This window comes from Procambarus clarkii, chromosome 94, assembly GCF_040958095.1.
Source record: "Procambarus clarkii isolate CNS0578487 chromosome 94, FALCON_Pclarkii_2.0, whole genome shotgun sequence".
Classification (NCBI taxonomy): Eukaryota; Metazoa; Arthropoda; class Malacostraca; order Decapoda; family Cambaridae; genus Procambarus; species Procambarus clarkii.
Genome location: NC_091243.1, coordinates 203,113 through 220,983, shown reverse-complemented (window position 1 = coordinate 220,983; position 17,871 = coordinate 203,113). Strand labels below are relative to the sequence as shown.

At 38.7% G+C, this 17,871-nt stretch overlaps 1 protein-coding gene and 1 long non-coding RNA gene across 2 annotated transcripts in view; one reads left to right on the top strand and one right to left on the bottom strand.

Annotated features, from left to right (window-relative positions):
- The window catches only part of LOC138359925 (uncharacterized), a 386,355-nt gene that overhangs the window by 233,736 nt on the left and 134,748 nt on the right, over positions 1–17,871 (top strand). The window lies entirely within an intron of this gene.
- On the bottom strand, positions 943–13,148 carry LOC138359937 (uncharacterized). Its single transcript, XM_069319806.1, has 6 exons — positions 12,920–13,148; positions 12,415–12,687; positions 9,093–9,211; positions 6,348–6,527; positions 4,346–4,502; positions 943–1,971 (listed from the first exon to the last, which is right to left on the bottom strand). Exons 2-6 carry the CDS (start codon positions 12,491–12,493, stop codon positions 1,964–1,966), a joined length of 543 nt encoding a protein of 180 aa, XP_069175907.1. The 5' UTR covers positions 12,494–12,687; positions 12,920–13,148; the 3' UTR covers positions 943–1,963.

Sequence of the window (17,871 nt, the reverse complement as noted above, 5' to 3'; positions counted from 1 at the left end):
GAAAAAAAGAAGGCGAGATGGGAAGGAAGGCACCAGCAGAGAGCCAGCCAGTGAAAGAAAACACAAAACTTGCAGAAATGCAGGAGAAAAAAAAAAGTAACGAGAGTTTCCAAGATGCACTATAAAGCACCAGAACACAGTAAAATGCCATGAAAGCCTACTGCCCAGGAAGAGCACTACACAGTTCAAAGGTGCTGCTACACATTGCAAAGCAACAGGACATACTGTTTCATACTGTTTTTGTTCAACCAGTTATACTGGTAACAAGCTACGTACTCTTAAATGTTGTGTTTCCTCGTGGCCGTCCTCCTTCCACCGTAACCGGCGGTGGGAAACAGCTCTAGCGAGGTTGCGTATTGGCCATACTCGCTTAACCCATGGTCACTTGATGGAGCACCGCCCTGCTCCTTATTGTCCTAGTTGCATTGTCCCTCTTACGGTCGTGCATGTCCTTCTTGAATGTCCTGACTTCCAGGACGAGCGTGTGTCTTGCTTTCCGACCGCCCCTCGCGGTCACCTGTCCCTCGATAGAATTCTTGGTGACTCGGATACTTTTGATATCGTTCGCCTTATGCGTTTTTGTTCTCGTATTGGCATCCTTGGTGATATTTAGCGCCCTCTGATTATTTTGCGTATTTGATGGTGCTACATAGCCTTCCCGGTTTGGTGCCTTCTTTTGATAATTACTTACTTACTTAATCTTATGTGACTGTCAATCAAGTCGATACAGCCTCCCACTGTCTACTCTGTACAGCAGCAGCAGAAGTGTAAAGAGCAAAAAGTACCACATTTAGAGCTATATACATCACAGATTTGCTCAAAGTCAATCACAAATTTACCCCTTTCTCAATTTCATCAGGTTGAAAAGCATTGGCTCTTGAGTAAGAAACAAAAAAGCTGTGTAATAGTGAAAAGATTTAACATTTTAAATAAAAAACTATATACAAGCTGTAAATATCTCTTTCATTCATTCATTATAGTACAGTATTACATGTATTATATAGCATCAAAGAAACAACCACACTGCAGCACAACCCTGAAATAATTCGTAACCAAAATAAAACAATTCATAATTACAGTATTTTAATTTAAATTGCCTAAATTATAAATCTTTGCGAAAATTACACAACTGTGCTCACCCACAGAAGCAGAGATCAATCAATAAACATTCAAATCATCAGAAACTTCTGAACATGGTCCCAATTTAGTACACACTAAAGTTCATTCAACGGACGTCTGTGCAACAAGAGGCTACAAGCCATCACCAAGCACTAAATGTCTTCAAGAGAACGTTTGATATAAAATTATAAATTACAAACCCTATATAGTACTGCAAGCCATCATGTGTATCAAGTAATGAAGGCTTATTTTAATGAATAAGAGACAATAAGCCTTAGATTTAATGTGCAAATCTTTTGAGCAAATTAGGTTTACAACTGTTACAATTTTAGGACTACAGAATTTGCCAATATTTTGTATATCCCACTAATTCATCAGAATAATGACCATTTCAATCTAAAAATTAATATTAAGAATTATTCCAATGCTTTTAACAGCATTTATAATTTTAAAGCCTTAACTTGCTTTAGGTTTGGGTGGTTTCAAAAATCCAATTTTTCGTAGATGTCTAACAATAAAAGGAGTGGCGGTAAGTGTTATAGCTATACGTGCTGGAGCAAACACCTTATGCACAGCATATGCCACTACAAATGTGGCAGCCCCTGCTGCTCTCACAGTGTTCAACTCTACGGCACTTCTACACTGTTAGCACTACCAGCTACTTCAGCGGCAACAGCCTCTGCCACGTCTCCCCGTTGAAGACTTTCTGTGGCTGCAACCTCGCCAAGAGCTTCCTCTGGTGCAGTTGCTATGGAGGCCGAAGTTTCACAACCCACAGCAGCAGCAGCTCCCTCGGTCACCCTTCCTATGTTGATGCCTAAACTCTTTATCAACCCCGTCATATCTACTCCACTGAAAATAAAGACAAAATAAATTAAATAAACAGATCCAATATTAAGGTCAAGACTAGTACAAACAGCTGCCACCCAGCCTAGCTCCACCGTTAACATGTTCTAACACAATAGATTTTGCACGAAAGGCAGACTAAGTCTATGCTTTGAAGTATGGAGTACAAGGAAAAAAATGGAGAAAATACTGTACATCAAGTATATTAAGAATTTTAATTCATTCTAAATTCTGCTGTTGTAGCCTGTCAGATAATATTACACACAATCTTGTACACAATGTATTTTATATAGCACTAAGCAGCAGTGTGCCAGTGGAACCACACTGAACCAACAACTCGGCTAACAGACTATTTTAAAGTAGATGGTGAACAAGTGGTTTTACTGATGCTATACATAGAATCTTTTTTTTTTTTTACCAATATCTTTACAAACTGAAATAAAATCAAATTCTTTAGCTTCACTTCATAACATTACACTAAAATTCAACCAATGTGTGTGTCACCCATAAGGATTCCTTTTACACAATGCCACATGTCATCAAAATGTATCAGGAAGAGCTCAAAAGTAGTACAGTACTGTACTCTGAGAAGCCTGAAGATAACTGTTCATGGTTTTAACTGAATGCATCGAGCCTGAACAAAGTCTTCTCATTCCAAGCATAAAACAAGAAGGAAATGCACAAAAGCATCTCCTGATAAAACAAGCCAAGACCAGAAAGCTAGTAAACGTACTTGCCTGAAAGTTTGAACAATGTACTAATGAAAAAACTAACCATCTAAAGAGGCACGAATCTGAATTGTCCACGACGAAGGACAGGCACGTTATCAAATGCCCAAGTGGGCATCAACAGCACACAGCAATGATTTGCTTTTTTAAAAAGGCTGCCAAGCTTCAAAGACAACTAGAAAAATCTAGCCAAAAATCAAGATGTAGCTCTACCAAAGCAATTATATATGATGCAATGGTGTTGAGCATAAATTGCTGAGCCATGTAAAGAAATAAAAATAAGGAACATGGGAGCTGGCACACACCGAAATCAGGAGCCAGGGCTGAACTGGCCATAAGAAAGTAAGGTTGTCCCTGGATGAAACCAAAGCTGAAGGTGGCTAACAAATTTTATTAATGGAGAAATAAAAAATTGAGGGGTAAAGCTAAGCCATAGTGGCACCACCAAGGTGCCATTATAGGATGTAGTAACAGTCAGAATAAGCCACTTGACCAGACAAGGCCATAAGAAAAAAATAAGCAAAGGAACAAATAATGTACTTAGAGAGAGAGAGAGAGAGAGACCTATGAAAACATACTCCCCTATAGTACTGTGAATCAATTTGGCCAAGAAACAACACTAGGATCAGAAAACTGCCCAGGAAGCCATAAGATACAGACACCCAAAATCCTAAGCGAGGAGAAAGACAAGGAAGGGAACCAAGTTGGGACACCAAGGAGGGCCAAGAGAAGAATCTGGAACAGAGAAAACTTAACGTGACACCCATTGGTACATAGTCAATCCAAGATGATGCACAGCACCGTCCTCATGGAATAGGGATACACAGACTGGGGCGCGCACACACTTGCATGCACAAATTTGCATGCACAAATTTGCAGTCTCGTTCAAATTCCAACAGATCCACACTGAATACTAAAGTCAAATGGTTACTAAAATAAGGTTTCTACCACCAACACAAGCCAAGATTCAAAAGAGGTCATCCAGTAATGCACACGACACGCAACAAATGGGAACAGAGGGGAGGACCAAATTATAAGAGGCCAGAAGAGAACCTATGTCCAGTGCCCAACACCACAATACTAGGGACATAGGAAAAAAAGAAGGCGAGATGGGAAGGAAGGCACCAGCAGAGAGCCAGCCAGTGAAAGAAAACACAAAACTTGCAGAAATGCAGGAGAAAAAAAAAAAGTAACGAGAGTTTCCAAGATGCACTATAAAGCACCAGAACACAGTAAAATGCCATGAAAGCCTACTGCCCAGGAAGAGCACTACACAGTTCAAAGGTGCTGCTACACATTGCAAAGCAACAGGACATACTACCTGCAGCACAGTTTTGGAGGTTTGTAATGTGCTTCACCCTTTTTGTCAAGCACCGAAATGAAAAACTGTCTGCAAGATAAATCTCGCGCCCTTCACCGAAGATGAGGCCTGGGTGCAAAGGCAATCTCTCACCTCAACATATGGGTACACAGATCAGGGGTACACACATTGTTAGTACACGAAGAAAACCGTCGACTGTTTAAATAGTCTATTCTACTGTTGCCACACACAGTCTCCAGACCTCTATAATCAAGTCCACTCAGTTTTAACAGAGCAACACGCTTCACGAGGGATCCGAGTCCCAAACTGCCAAAGGTTATGAGGGCAGTACCTGGGTTTTTCTTCAAGATGATGGTAGAGTGGTGGTGGTCGAGGAGGTCACCAGAGACATACTTGTCATCCTGGGCCCACTGACCACCAAGCATGTTTAGATGAACTGGGGCCTTCCCTGAAATTCCATAAGGCTTGGGGACATTTGCTTGCATCACCTGAAAAGATAAAATTTTTTTTAATTAAACCAGAATGAAAATACAGTTTTCTCTATGCAGGCGATGAGTCACAATAACGTGGCTAAAGTATGTTGACCAGACCACACAATAGAAGGTGAAGGGACGACGACGTTTCGGTCCGTCCTGGACCATTCTCAAGTCTATTGTGATGAGGGAAGGTGGTGAAGGAAACGTTTTAACAAACATGACCTAACGTAAGCTTACCCTTCCATTTATCTTTCTCTTTCCTTTTTCTGTCCCATGTTTTCTCTTACGATCCCTTTCTCATTCCTATTCCTATCCCCTTTATTACACATTACCTTTCATAACTTTTACCTTTCTTTTTCTTCCTCTAAGATTTTCTTCTCACCTCTCTCTCGCCTATTTATTGCCTTTGCCTCATCACAATCGCTTTGAGAATGGTCCGGGACGGACCAAAACGTCGTCATCCCTTCACTTTCTATTGTTTGGTCAACAAGTATTTCATGCTTCATTCAAGTGGTGAATGGATGCAAAGTAGTGGTTGGAAAGTGGGGGTGTGCAAGGCTCAAAAGGCAATGTGGATGTCTTGGTGGGTGTGTTCAGAGACAAGTTTGTTCCTCTCAAATGCCTTGTGGGCATCGAGTCATACATAGAGGTGAAGGGAAGGTGATAAACTGGAGTGATTTGATTATGTGAAGAAAGAAGTGTATGAAGTGAAATATGCACGAGAAGCTAGAGAAATTTTTGTGGGTCAAGATCAATATGCAATGCTGTGCAAAATTTGTGCAAGTGGGAGGTATTCCAACCAGAACCAGTGTGAAACAAGTGTCTATATTTAAGTTAAGAGATGGTAAAAGACAAATAATAATTAGGTAAAATATTAAATAATGTAAGGGAAAATCACCATTTAACATTATTGGGAACAGAAACCCGTTTGACTTTTGTAAAAGTCCATATAACCCTACTAACATATCCCAGAATGCAACCTCCAACACTAATTCCCAAAATGAGCCCAAACACCACACTGCCAAGGAATCGAACCCAGGACCAATTTTGCAGGCTAACTGCATTTTATTTTTTTGTGACACATTTCTGGATTCATCATATGCACATTTTTAGGTTAAGTATCACTATACTTAACCATTTATACTTAATGTTTCACTCAAGTATAAATAATTACCCTTGGGCATTTCATATCACCAGTATGAAAACCTTAGTTTAATTGTATTTTTTGTTTTCCTGAGCATACATTTTGCCACTCAGAATATCTGTTACACTATGCTCTCAAAGGTCACAAGAATTGTGTAGCAAGCGATATGCAGTTCACCTGCTCATCATTCCATTACACCATATAGATAATGGATTCCCACTATGTAGTTTTTATAACCTAAATTAGCATGGCTCATTAGCTAAACTAAAGTACAATAAATGTACATGAACATTTATGAATATTAAATTAAAAAAAATGTTAAACCAGTACCACCCAAATCTTTTGACTCGTCTGCATCCAAATAGGTCTTTTCCCAAAGGTATTTGCATATGCCTGGTTGTGGTGTACCAAAGTAATACAAGGATATTCACATTTAAGGAAATGAGGAGTGGTGCCCAATTTACCATGTAGTATTCATCCTTTAAATATTTTTGAATTTTAAATAACTTATCAAAAAACAAAAAAAAGCTTCACAGAGATGCCTTACTGCATCATTATGTTGTGTATAACTTTCTTAACTTTCCCAAAAATAAACTTTCAAACAAGGACTCTTCAAATATAAATACTTACTACATGGTTCAGTTCTATGTGGTGTCTAAGGAATGATTATTATATACAATAAGGATCTTACTTTAGGTATAAATCAAACTCACCGAAGACAAAGAAACTGTGATGCGTGCATCATAAACATCAACGTGAGAGTCAACAGGCAGTGTTCCACGGTTGTAGGCACTCTGTGACCCTTGGTTGCCCATGAACCCTGAGCTAAACAAGCTGCCCACTTGGTTCAACTGTGAAGAAACATCTCTGTTGCGACGAGGAGAGAAACGTGCCTGCAAAAGAGAAAGAAAATTACCAAATACCTGTACTTTTATTCAATTACAGCACAGCACAGTTCCTATGTTATTCATAAACCTATTTTTCCCCCCTCTCCTACAATTTATTGCTGAATAATAAAATTATCAGAAAGCATATACCTTTCCATATGCGAAAATTACCCTTGAACCTAGGGCTTTGACCTGCCTGGGCACAAAAATTGCAGTAGGCATTTTCTGTCCTCGTTAAATGCAAAGGAAATAAGTTTAAAACCATGAGAATGGAAGGTTAAAAGTTAAGTGAGAAAAATGTTCAATGTGCAAGGTTCATATGAGAATAAAAAGTGGAAGTATTAAAGCAGGAGTAAGAGAATTAGAGGAGTAAGGAGAGAGTTGGCTTTCTAATGAAAAAGTAACCTGAAGACTGAAATGGCAACTAATACTGTAGTTGTCAAACTAATACAAGCTTCATGGGCTTTGTAGGTATGTGAATGAAATTTTAGTGATTGGTCATTAGGTTTGCTCAAGTGAAAAACAAAGACTTTATGATACTTTGGAATGCTAGGCTTGCATTATACCAAAACGTTACAATAATTATTATTACTTTTGACATTTACTCTAGTTAAGTGAGACTAGGCCTCAAGTGACATGATTGGTATACAAATAAACAATGACTGTTGTACAGTAATTAAATGTTATATATTACAAATCAAATTTTCAGGCATTAGGAAATGCACAACAAGAATGGGGACAGACAGGAGGTACTAAATTACAGACCAGTGTCAATAACAAGTAAATATAAAGTGCTGGAGACTAATCGAGAAGAAAATAGTGAGCACCTGGAAAGACTAAACTTTTAGTAACAAAATGTCAGCATGGACTGAGGAGGAGGAAGTCATGCCTAGCAAACCTGATTGAATTTGAAATCTACCCAGGAAAGATGTAATCTGGGTAGAATGCATTTTCCTAAACTGTCAAAAGCATTCGATGTTGTTCCACACAAAAGACTGGCGTAAAAGATGGAAATGTCAGCTGGGGTAATTGGGAAGGCACTAAACAAAGTAAGGGAGTACCTGAAGTACAGAAGGCAAAACGTCAAGAGGCAAGGTCTCCAGCAGGAGAAATATAATAAGTAGGATCCCCCAAGGCTTGGTCCTGGGACCACTACTGTCCTTAACTTGTATTAATGAGCTACCCAAGAGTGTGTGTGCTCATATATGCTGCTATTTGCAGATTCTATAAAGCTAATGAGGAATGTAATAATAGAGAACTGCAAAATGTTGCAGGACCTTTACAAACTCCAGGAGTGGGAAAACATACTGGTAGTTGATGGAGTTCAATCCACTAAGTGTAAGGTAATGAGGATGGGGAAAAGGAGAAAAGACCAGAAGATGTTTATAACCATAAATGGGAAGCAACTACAGGAATTCGAGTAAGATTTGAGAGAGGATATAATTTGAGTCCAACAATATCACCAGAGGCACACAAATGTAGGGTGGCTTTGGTAGCATATGGGATGCTGGTGAACACTAGTAAGTAGCTTAGAAACCTAAATCAGGACTATTTCAAAGCAATCTACACAGCTTTTGCTGCTGGAATATGCAGCATTGGCCTGAAATACACACCTTGTCATATAAAACTAAAATTTAAAAAGTGCCAAGGTTTGCAAAAGATTAGTTCCAGAGCCAAGATGCTTAAGCTAGAATATGTTGAAGGAGCTTTACCTCATAACCCAGGAGGACAAAAGAAACAGAGGAGATATGATCACAACATACAAGATACTGAAGGGAATAAACAAGGTGAACAATGATAGCCACTTTAAATTGAGAAAAAATAGGACAAGGTAATTATGTAATTATCAGGAGAAAGTACCAAGCCTTTCTAACTATACATTAGAGGACAAGTTTAAGCTGGTAAACAAAAATAAAAAGTGCATGGAAATACTCATACAGGTTGTCAACAAGTGAAATGCACAGATAGAAGATGAAGTGGAAGCCACCTCCATCCACAACTTTAACAGCAGATTCGACAAAGAATGCGATTGTCAGCATTGTTCAACTATAATGCAACAAGTACAGCACAACAAGGCTAGTAGGCAGGGCATTCCCTTTGTAGTCAGAGAGCCAAGCACTGATAGGCAAGCACAAATGTACTTTATGTTGTGAAGTGATACACGGGTATAAAAAGGCCAATAGGGTGTGTTCCTGTGCAAAGATGCATTTTAAATTACATACAGAACAACCCCAATTACCAAGTCAATCTGTACCTTCAAATGTTCAATGTGAAAATTGGGTGGTTACCGGGCATATTTTTATATATTCTCGATTCAATAAACTTCAATTCAAATTTCTTTCATTTAGAAATGTGCATTTTGGAGAAGAAATTCAGTAGGTGGATTATTTTATAAAGTTCTCAACAATATTATAAAATCATACATGGCTGAAAGAAACTAGCCAATCTTTTATACTATTAACTATTGTAATCCTTTTTATAGGGTAGTCTTTATAAATACAGTACTTCTCACATCTGTCGAGTTAATTGAATGACACCCTTTAATTCTCCCATGTCTTCAACATACTGTACCTTTTCCGACGCCTGAAGCTCCTCTACGTTTGCTGGCATGGGTATGTGTGATGGTTGAAAACTGGTCATTCCACTCGCTGCCTGATGCATCTTTTGCTGTGGTGGTTGCTGCTGTTGTTCTGGTAAAGGAAATCTTCAATGTTACATCCCACTAGATGTATAGACACTCATTCTTTGCACAAACATTTATTATATGATGGGTATATGTTAGAAAATATAATGGATTGTCGTGGTCCCCTTAAAGCCATACTCGTTCATTTTTTTTGCCAGACCCATTAAAGCTTAACCTGACTAATAAATGCTGCACACATCTAGAGCCTGGCCCCAGGCCTGGCTCGGGGAGTAGAAGAATTCCCGAAACCCTATCCAGGAACTTCTGCTAGAGCATGCTAGCAGAAGTTCCTCAAACCTTTCACTCTATTAAAGGTCTCTGCCCTTTTTTTTCCATAAACCTTTCCACTGTTCCCTTCTAAACAACTGTCGCCTGCCTACTGTATAATCCTTTACCATATTTCACCCTTATTTACCATTGGTAAATGATCCTAAGGTATTTTACCATGTTCTTACCACCACGGTGTATTGCACTTCACTTGCTCCACAATTCATCCCCCCCCCACACCATGTTATACTCTACTTCACTACCATAACCATGCCACATGCTTATACCAGCCAACTCTCAAAATCATAATTACCATAGCTTGTAGTCTTTAGCACTACCCCTATCCATAAGAAAGTTTAAATTCCATTTGTCACAACTGGGAGTAGAATATTACCCCACAACATTCCTACTTTCATTATATTCTTCACCTTTCATACCTCTCTTCTATTCATTATACTCTTACAGTACCCACCATACTACTACTTTCCAAATTGGCCCAAAAAATTTGAATCTTGCTACCTCGCCTAGTATGTCATCCTATATTTTTATCCTACAGTTCAAATAGCTTCTCGGCCAAACACATCCCCAGACTTCACAGTTGAACAGCAAAAGAACAAAGAACCGAGACAAACTAAAGGAGTTACACACAGGCCAGTACAGACAAAGTACTGTACAGACAAAGTACTGTACAGACAAAGTACTGTACAGACAAAGTTAAAAACAAGGATTGGGCAGGTGATCATGACAGTGGATGGAGGAGAGGATTCACCCAGTCAGGCAGACCTAACCCTATAGATTTGTCGACAAGCAGGCACAATAACTATACTATGTATGGAATAATAGTATGCAGGAGCAATCTTACATGCCCCTAGGAACAATGTCAGGTGTTTAAACTGCTTCTACACAAATACCAGAAGCCTAGTAAATAAATTACACATTGTGTGCATACAGATGCCGAGAATCCTGACTCTTTTAGGAAGTATTATCATAAACATATTAATGTATTTAATACTTTGTCAAATAGTGTATGGCAGTGTCACCGAGTTAGTAAGGATTACCGTTTTGTTAGAATACAATAGGTTGGCGAAATTGCATAGGAGTGCCTCTCCAAGTTAGTAAGGGGGAGTGACTCCACCAGTGGAGTGGTTAGTTGTGAGAGATAGGATGTTTCAGCTGCTGAAGTTAAGTAGATTGTTTTGCTGGGCGTTATAAATCTGACAATTTTAGGTCTGGTATACAGTGATTAATTTATTACAATTTATGTTATCTGTGATCAAGTGCTGGTTCAAGTTTTCTTTATTTTATTATGTTATTTGTTTGTCCATTTCATGCAGTATATTGACGGGCCACCTCTTTTAATGAGGGAGACATCTCCCGTCACGCAGGGTGCAGTCGTACCTCCACAGATCTCCAGTATCATCTATTGATACTGGTAATGGCTCAAAAGGGCCACCACTTACGGGCTATTCATGCCCGTGCCACCTTTTGGGTGGCTTAATCATCATCAATCAATCAATCTTTAATGAACAAGTGTTCAATTCATTTTACTGCTAGCAGTTGGGAGAAAAATGCCAGCAAGAAGTTTAGAAGCTGTTATCAGGTTCAGAAGGATTACAGAATGTGAATGTTAACTGTTTTACAGCAAGGGTAGACCTTGAAGTCTTCCAGGGATGAACATCCCTTGGAGACATGATGATTAAAATACTAAACAATTTGAAGGATGTTGATCTGCAAATTTGTTTTTTCCGAAAGGTCAGATGTAAGGAACAAGGGTTACAAGCTCAACAAGCCACAATGTAAGACCGAGAACGGGAGATGCTTTTTCACCAGCAGGGTTATTAAGGCATGGAACCTCCTACCCACCAAAGCCATAAATGCCAAAACTCCAAAAAATGTTAACTTTTAAAGTACAAATGGAAAAGATAGACAAATGGGGAGAGGACCTTGAACAAGCCGCCGGCTTCCTGTCCTTGTCGAGTCCATTAGTGTTAGTGGGTCTCCGGCAAACAGGTAAACACTTCTTTTGCACACATTGAGATTATAATGCTACTGAATAATTTTAAGATCACAACTTGGAACATTTACTACAGCAATTTTCAGCAACATATATAATTCATATACAGTAATTTGTATTTTTATTAACATTTAAAAAAAAATCAGGTACATGCTTTCTAATTTTTACAAAGTCGTGCATGTTCCTTTTACATTCTACCTTTTATGTGCTTGCAGAAAAATTAATTCCTAAATTAATTTATATAATTCAATATCAACAAATTATATTGAAGCCTCACAAAGAGACCCACACGATCTCTACAAATGATCAGAAGACTGGCAAATGCTCTTTAATATAGACAAATGCAGGACCTTACATGTGGGAATAATAATGCTCATCTTGACAACCAAATTAACATTACCTTGCAGCAGATCGATAAAAAGCACCTTTGAGTCAGGACCCATGATTCACTGAAAGTTAAATGATGGATTCAACTATCAATCTTCCCGGCCCTGACTCCGGGACACCAAGAGGAAGGGCCGGGAAGTCAACCAAAATAAGTTTAGTTTGTTGAAACGTGTGTACGATCTGACCATTACCTTCACCTTGCTATCTTCCTCTCAAGAACATTAATATAGTGTACAACCATAATTCAGACTAAACTATTTAGACTCATTAGAACAATCTGCACCTAAACAATCCACTCTTCTACCACACAATGTTTATCATACAGAGTAATGTGAAATAACTCGTGACCATCCGGTCCCCAAGGTTGGTCAGGGTCACCTTCTCTTGTTGTCAGGCTGGTGTTAACCGACCCTTGGATGACCTCATTGTGTCCCCCTTGCACGATATAACGCAAAATGACACACCTATACATACACAACTTACAGAAGGACGAACAGGTAAGTTATAACAGATAACAACACGGTGATATAAGAGGTTCTTACCTGCAGAGAGTGTGTGCTTGTGTCTGGCTCCTGCTGACACTACGCGCCCGGCCCTCACACCTACCACCATCACTGACATCTTCTAACACTCACAACTCAACGTTACTGTAGAAAGAGAGGACTTGTACTGTTGGCTAGTAGAGTATTACTGGTGCAGCGTAAACCTTCCCTCGGGGCGGCTCAGTGTGTTGTGGTTGACAAGTGTCTGGTGGCCCGCCTTTTAAACACGCCAGGTTGCCAGAGTCAAGTTGCTGAAAGTAGAGAGCTGACGCTCTAAAAGTAGTGAATTTGTATCATAAGAGTAGCCCAATTTTTTGTTTAGTGATTGATACGGGTTTTAAAGTAATCTATTTTGATATATAGAGTACATTAGAGATTTTAATTGTTTTATTAATATTTTCTCTGCACATATATATATATACACCCATTATGCTTCACTAAACTGAGAAATAAACTGAAATATATAGTTAATATATTTAACCAATATGATAATAGGATAACTTACCAATATTTACTGTTTGAAGCCTAATGGGTGTGGAGTCCTTCCACGTCTTTACAGTTGAAGATTATCAAGATCTTGATCTGCATCCACAACCTCGTTCTTGTATATTGCAGACATATTTAAGAATTGACATGAGTGATTCAAATGACGAGCAACAAGTTACATTTTCTTCAAGATATGTTTTGATTCTCAAGATTGATGTCAAAGATTGATGTCAAGATTGATGTCAAAAGCTCAAGTCCCATTCGATTTCTCAGTTTAGTTTTCACAGACGTTACTCTTGAAAATATCCGTTCAACCAGGGCATTACTGATTTGCAAGCTGTATATTTTCAATGCAAACTCAGCGAGGTCAATCAGTATGGGATCGCCAGCAGCGTTCTTGACAGTTTTTGTCTTGGTCTAAAATGGCGCTCCAGATGTTGGAATTTGTCCCTCACAAATGATGGACCAGTCAATGGTTAACAGTAGGCGCCACTGACTTTCAATTTCACTAAGCTTAGATTGGTCAGCTAATACTTATGGAAGTTCTGAAAATGGTGGCCGTGTGTGGCTAAGGCATATGATAGGTAACAGATTTTTCACCCTTTTTAAAGTTTCAACATTACTTAGAATACGAGAAAGAAGCTATTTGCAAGCTTTCATTAAAAAATTATCGCATCTTTCTTTAATATTTTGAAACTTTTCCTGGGTTATAAAATTGTTTTGTCTGTTAGTGACCCGAAGTGTTGAAAATTCGTAACCAAAGTCAACTTTTTCCAGGGGCAGATACATAGAATTGTAGTCCAAATTAGCATGAAGCTTTGCATGATGAGGATGAACAATTCTTCTGAAATTGAAATTGAAATAAGTTTATTGAGGTAAAATACACACAAAGGGATGAGGTAGCTCAAGCTATTCTCACCCCGTTCAGTACATAAGAACATAAGAACAAAGGCAACTGCAGAAGGCCTGTTGGCCCACACGAGGCAGCTCCTATTTATAACCACCCAATCCCACTCATATACTTGTCCAACCCGCGCTTGAAACAATCGAGGGACCCCACCTCCACAATGTTACGCGGCAATTGGTTCCACAAATCAACAACCCTGTTACTGAACCAGTATTTACCCAAGTCTTTCCTAAATCTAAACTTATCCAATTTATACCCATTGTTTCGTGTTCTGTCTTGTGTTGATACTTTCAATACCCCATTAATATCCCCTTTGTTATGTCCATTCACCCACTTGTAAACCTCTATAAGAACATAAGAACATAAGAACAAAGGTAACTGCAGAAGGCCTATTGGCCCATACGAGGCAGCTCCTATTCTATAACCACCCAATCCCACTCATATACTTGTCCAACCCGTGCTTGAAACAATCGAGGGACCCCACCTCCACAATGTTACGCGGCAATTGGTTCCACAAATCAACAACCCTGTTACTGAACCAGTATTTACCCAAGTCTTTCCTAAATCTAAACTTATCCAATTTATATCCATTGTTTCGTGTTCTGTCCTGTGTTGATACTTTTAATACCCTATTAATATCCCCCCGGTTATGTCCATTCATCCACTTGTAAACCTCTATCATGTCACCCCTAACTCTTCGCCTTTCCAGTGAATGCAACTTAAGCTTTGTTAATCTTTCTTCATATGAAAGATTTCTAATTTGGGGAATTAACTTAGTCATCCTACGCTGGACACGTTCAAGTGAATTTATATCCATTCTATAATATGGCGACCAAAACTGAACTGCATAATCTAAATGGGGCCTAACTAGAGCAAGATATAGCTTGAGAACCACACCAGGTGTCTTGTTACTAACGCCGCGATTAATAAATCCAAGTGTCCGATTTGCCTTATTACGAACATTTATGCATTGATCCTTTTGTTTTAAATTCTTACTAATCATAACTCCCAGATCCCTTTCGCAATCCGACTTCGCAATCACAACACCATCTAGCTCGTATCTTGTAACTCTATCATCATTACCTAACCTCAGAACTTTACATTTATCAGCATTAAACTGCATCTGCCAATCCTTTGACCATTTCAAAACCCTATCTAGATCAACTTGAAGTGATAGTGAGTCCTCCTCCGAATTAATTTCCCTACCGATTTTCGTATCATCGGCAAATTTGCAAATGTTGCTACTCAAACCTGAATCTAAATCATTTATATATATTATAAACAACAGAGGTCCCAGGACAGAGCCTTGAGGCACTCCACTTACAACATTTTCCCACTCTGACTTGATTCCATTTATACTAACTCTCTGTTTCCTTTGGTATAGCCATGCCCTAATCCAGCTTAATATAGCACCCCCAATACCATGAGACTCTATTTTTTTAATCAGTCTTTCATGTGGCACTGTATCAAAAGCTTTGCTAAAGTCAAGGTATACAACATCGCACTCCTTACCACTATCAACTGCCTCAACAATGCTAGAATAAAAAGATAACAAATTTGTTAAACATGAACGGCCATTTATAAAACCATGTTGAGACTCAATTATTAATTTATGTTTTTCAAGATGAAGACGAATTTTATTTGCTATTATAGATTCGAGTAACTTTCCCACAATAGACGTTAGGCTAATTGGTCGATAGTTAGACGCAAGTGATCTATCTCCTTTCTTAAAAACTGGTATCACATTAGCAACTTTCCAAAACTCTGGCACTCTGCCTGACTCTATTGATTTATTAAATATGGTTGACAGTGGGTCACAAAGCTCCTCTTTGCATTCTTTAAGCACCCTAGCAAACACTTCATCCGGCCCTGGGGATTTGTTTGGTTTGAGTTTTACTATTTGTTTAAGAACATCCTCCCTGGTAACTGCTAAACTCGTCAACCTGTCCTCGTCCCCACCCACATAGACTTGTTCGGCTGAAGGCATATTGTTAAGTTCCTCTTTAGTAAATACAGATACAAAATATTTATTAAAAATACTAACTCATCTCTTCATCACTATCTGTTATTTGACCTGTCACAGTTTTTAATGGACCTATCCTTTCCCTAAGTCTTAGTACGATATAACTGAAAAAACCCTTTAGGATTTGTCTTTGCTTGCCCTGCTATGCGAACTTCATAGTTCCTTTTTGCTTTCCTTATCTCTTTTTTAACATTTCTAACCAGTTGTACGAATTCCTGTTCTAAAGTGACCTCCCCATTTTTAATCCTTTTGTACCAAGCTCTCTTTTTACCTATAAGGTTCTTCAAATTCTTTGTTATCCACTTTGGGTCATTAGTATACGATCTATTCAATTTGTATGGTATACTACGTTCCTGTGCTTTGTTTAGAATATTCTTAAATAAGTTATATATTGAATCCACATCGAAATCCCCATTTAAGTCACCTATCGCTGGGTTCATGTCTCGCTCCAAGACCGGCCCACACCCCATACCCAAGCCTTTCCAATCAATTTGACCCAAAAAATTTCTTAGGCTATTAAAATCAGCTTTTCGAAAATCTGGCACTTTAACAGAATTTTCTCCTACTGGTCTATTCCATTCTATGCTAAATCTGATTTCATTGTGATCACTGCTCCCTAGCTCACTCCCTATTTCGATGTCATTAATTTGCGTTTCCCTGTTAGTTAACATTAAATCTAAAATATTATTTTCCCGTGTTGGTTCCTTAATGTGTTGCGTAAGAAAGCAATCGTCAATTAATTCTAGAAAATCTTCTGCTTCACTATTCCCTGTTTTGTTCAACCAGTTTATTCCGCTAAAATTAAAGTCACCCATGACATAAATACTGTTAGATCTAGATGCTCTAGATATTTCATCCCATAGATGCTTTGCTTCCATTCTGTCTAAATTTGGTGGCCTATATATTACTCCTATTATAAAATTATTAGCTTTTTCGTTTAATTCAATCCAAATAGTTTCTGTGTGTGGCTCTGTTTTGATTCCCTCTTTGAGACTACATTTCAAATTGTCCCTAACATATATGGCTACTCCACCTCCTCGTCTAATATATCTATCTGTGTGAAATAGTTTAAATCCATATATTTGATATTCAGCTAATAGTTCTCTATTTTCTACATTCATCCACGTTTCGGTAAGTGCAATAATATCTATTTTTTCTGTGCAGACAAGAGCATTTAATTCGTTAATTTTATTTCTTAGACTTCTACTGTTAGTGTAATATACCCTAAGTGAATTGTTATTTTGCGGACCTTCTCTTTCCCTGATCGTTTTGCCAATTCCTTTCTCCCACAAACACATACTTTTATTACCTCCTTCCTCCAAATCAATTCCCATACCTCTATCTACTAACAGTTTAAACCCAAACAAACACCTCTAACCACTTCTTCTAGCGAGTTCGCAACAGCAACAACCCCAGCTCTCGATAGATGCACCCCATCACGAGCATACATTTCATTTCTTCCATAGAAGTGTTCCCAGTTGTCTATGAAAGATATTGCATTTGATTTGCAATATCTTTCCAGCCGGCAATTGACACCAAGTGCCCTCGATATCCATTCATTTCCCACTCCCTTTCTTGGAAGAATGCCACATATGATCGGGATTCCTCCCTTGCTCCTAACTAACTCTATGGCTGTTTTATACCTCTGAATCAGTTCCTCACTCCTGACTCGACCAACATCATTTCCTCCCACGCTAATGCAAATAATGGGATTGTTCCCATTACCAGCCATAATATCATTCATGTTGTTTATAATATCACCAATGCCAGCTCCGGGATAGCAAACCCTTAACCTGTTCCCCCTATCTCTAGCACAAAACGTTCTATCCAAATACCTTATCTGGGAATCTCCCACAACTAATGTTTGCTTAGGTACTTCCTTTACTTTCTGAGGGGCCTGCGCTTCCTTTCTCTTCGTTGCTTTCCCTTTTGCGCGATCCACAGTCTCTCCACAGCACTCGTCCTCCAAAACGTCAAATGAATTTGAAGTTGCTATGGCGTTTGAAGGCGGCTTTATCAAAGTCTTCTTAAGGCCCCTGTC